At 48.3% G+C, this 3,098-nt stretch overlaps 1 protein-coding gene across 1 annotated transcript; it reads left to right on the forward strand.

Annotated features, from left to right (window-relative positions):
* Nucleotides 1-595: 595 nt before the first annotated feature.
* On the forward strand, nucleotides 596-2,497 carry LOC121441905 (protein KIAA0100-like). Its single transcript, XM_041643312.1, is given in 1 exon segment — nucleotides 596-2,497. A coding segment is annotated over 1 exon segment (1,902 nt).
* The last annotated feature ends 601 nt before the right edge of the window (nucleotides 2,498-3,098 follow it).

Here is a 3,098-nt window from a genome sequence, read left to right on the forward strand (position 1 = left end):
CTATCTGTGATCTCCTAATTAACAGTTTTCCCCTCATACATCACCACATATGGGAATTGTTTAGAAACACACGTCTTGTTTATGCCCATTTATAAGGGTTGGAAGAAACCTATGTGTACCTGAAGTGTGAACTGTTTATAACAGAAATATTTATTGTTTATAATAACTGGTTTCTTAAAAAAAGTCTAGCAAATTATTCATGAAAACATTGGAAATAACAGTTTTGCTCAAATGAATGAAATCTGCAAACATGGTACAAAAGAAGCATATCCCCAGTGTTTAAGCTTGGCTTGCCTTGCGAAATAATAATCAGTTACAATCAACACGAAGTGTGAGCATTATTCACACAAAATCGTGTTTCATCTGGAGCGGGAGGATGTCATGCAGCAGGCAGGATGATGGTGTGCAGTCTAGTCTAAAACTGGAATAGGCTAAGGAACCTGGCATTTGATGTCCAGGAAACGCCCCCGTCAGTCACCATGATTAAATTACAATAGGGCGGCGAGGCCGAGGCCCACCGCAGCACTGTGCGGTTCCGGCGTCGGGGCCCGGCATGGCGGGGGTCAGGGCCAGGCCGGGCCGGACCCGGACCTAAATGCCTCTACTTCTCTCCGAGCTGTTGGTCTTGCTGCTGGTTGTGCTTAGCGCACTCTTCCTAGGCCTGTGGCTTGTGGTCCGGTTGGCCACCAGGTGGTGTCAGCGGAAGTTGCAGGCAGAACTAAAGATTGGCTCATTCCGATTTTTCTGGATCCAAAATGTCAGTCTTAAGTTTCAGCAGCACCAGCATACGGTGGAAATTGACAACTTGTGGATTTCCAGAAAACTCCTTAGCTATGATCTGCCACACTATGTGCCATTGTGCTTTGGATAAGTACGCATCAGAACAGACCTCCAGAAGGTTTCTAGCTTGTCTGCTCCATTCTCTCAGAACACGGAGGTGGAGCAGAAGGAGCTGTTTCTTAGCCCTTCCTTGTTGAAGATCTTCTGCCAACTATTCTCCATTCATGTCGATGCCATAAACATCATGGTTCTCAAGGTGGCCACCTCCGAGTCCTTGTGGCACATCCAGATCAGCAAAAGCAGATTTCTTTTGAACAGTGATGGGAAAGGTCTAATCTGTCAGGTTAACCTATCAAAGATCAATAGCAAAATCTTGAAGAGTGGTCAGCTGGAGGATACATGCCTGGTAGAACTGTCACTGACCCTGGACCTGTGTCTACAGGTGGACATCAGCAGTTGGCACCTGAGGGCTATCACTACGGATCTGTGGACGCTCCATGCTGAGCTCCATGAAGGTCTCTTTCATAGTCAACTACTGTGTCAGACCCCAGGCCAGAAATCCAAGTCTGTTTCTTGTTCAGATTTGACAGAGGACTTTGCTGAACCAACTCTGCCTGGCCTATACCTTCTCGAGCAGCTGCCAGACCAAGTCAAGGTGAAGATGGAGAACACAAGTGTGGTGTTGTCTATGAATAGTCAGAAGAGGCACCTGACTTGGACACTGAAGCTGCTGCATTTCCTGTACCACCGTGATGAGGATCAGTTGCCCCTTCGAAGCTTCACGGCCAACTATGATATGGCACAGATGAGCACTGAACTCCTACTAGAAGATGGGTTGCTGCTGTCCCAGAGTCGCCAGCAGATTGTCTGCCTCAACACCCTCAAGGCTAATGTCCAGTTACAGCTAAACCAGGAAAAGGCCAACCTGCAGCTGGAAAGTGAAGAGCTCAACATCCTCATCAGATGTTTTAAGGATTTCCAACTGCAGCGGGCCAACAAAATGGAGCTGCAAAAACAACAGGAAGATTTGAGTGTAGTCCGTCGCACTGAGTTTTACTTTGCTCAGGCACGTTGGCGCCTGACCGAGGAAGACGGACAGTTGGGAATCGCTGAGCTGGAGCTACAAAGGTTCCTCTACAGCAAGGTGAATAAGTCTGATGACACAGCAGGACATCTCCTGGAGTTGGGCTGGTTCACTATGAACAATCTTCTCCCCAATGCTATCTATAAGGTGGTTTTGCGGCCCCAGAGTTCCTGCCAGTCGGGGAGACAGCTAGCCTTCCGCCTTTTCAGCAAAGTCCGACCACCTGTTGGGGGTATCTCTGTTAAGGAACACTTTGAGGTTAATGTGGTGCCTCTCACTATTCAGCTGTCGCACCAGTTTTTCCATAGAATGATGGGATTTTTCTTTCCTGGTCGAAATGTGGGAGATGATGAAGTTGGTGATGAAGAGGAGAAGTCCAAATTGGTGACAACAGGAATTCCAGTAGTGAAGCCTCGGCAGCTGATGGCAACAGATGATGCAGTTCCACTCGGCCCTGGGAAAGGTGTAGCACAGGGTTTGACTCGGAGTTCTGGAGTCAGAAGATCATTTCGCAAATTACCTGAGCACCCAGCTGATGATATTGACAAGATGAAAGAGCGAGCTGCCATGAACAACTCCTTTATATACATAAAAATCCCACAAGTTCCACTGTGCGTCAGGTTAAAAGGGTGAGAAGAACAGTGTGGACTGGGGTGACCTTAACTTGGTGCTACCCTGTCTGGAGTACCACAACAACACATGGACATGGCTGGACTTTGCTGTGGCTGTCAAAAGGGACAACCGAAAAGCTCTGGTTGCCCAGGTAATCAAAGAAAAGTTAAGGTTGAAACCTGCAACAAGGTCTGAGGTCCGGGGAAAGCTAGAGACAAAATCGGACCTGAACATGCAACAGCAGGAAGAGTAGAAAGCGAGGCTCCTTATTGGTCTAAGTGTGGGTGACAAGAACCCTGGCAAGAAGTCCATCTTTAGCAGGCGCAAGTGATCTGGAGATCCAAGTGACTACAGTATCGAATCTGACTCTGGTTCAGGATCCAGGGACTTGAGGGTGGGCAGTGCTTCCCCTCATCCCACGGGATTTGTGGGGCTTTGGAGCTTATAGGGAGCCGAGAGAGACACTTCAACAACTGGCCTGTCCCTGCAGGGCATGGTGGACAAAAGTGCTAAATTCCCTCATGCTTATTAGTCCCAGGGCCAGAAGGCAAGAGAACCAGAAGGCCTATGGAGTGTGTTCAAGCCTAGTATCCTACTCTTGGGGGCAAAAGAAAGGGTGGGG

This window comes from Microtus oregoni, unplaced genomic scaffold (genome assembly GCF_018167655.1).
Source record: "Microtus oregoni isolate MIOR12 unplaced genomic scaffold, Mior012 000083F_ref0000379, whole genome shotgun sequence".
In the NCBI taxonomy this organism is placed as follows: Eukaryota; Metazoa; Chordata; class Mammalia; order Rodentia; family Cricetidae; genus Microtus; species Microtus oregoni.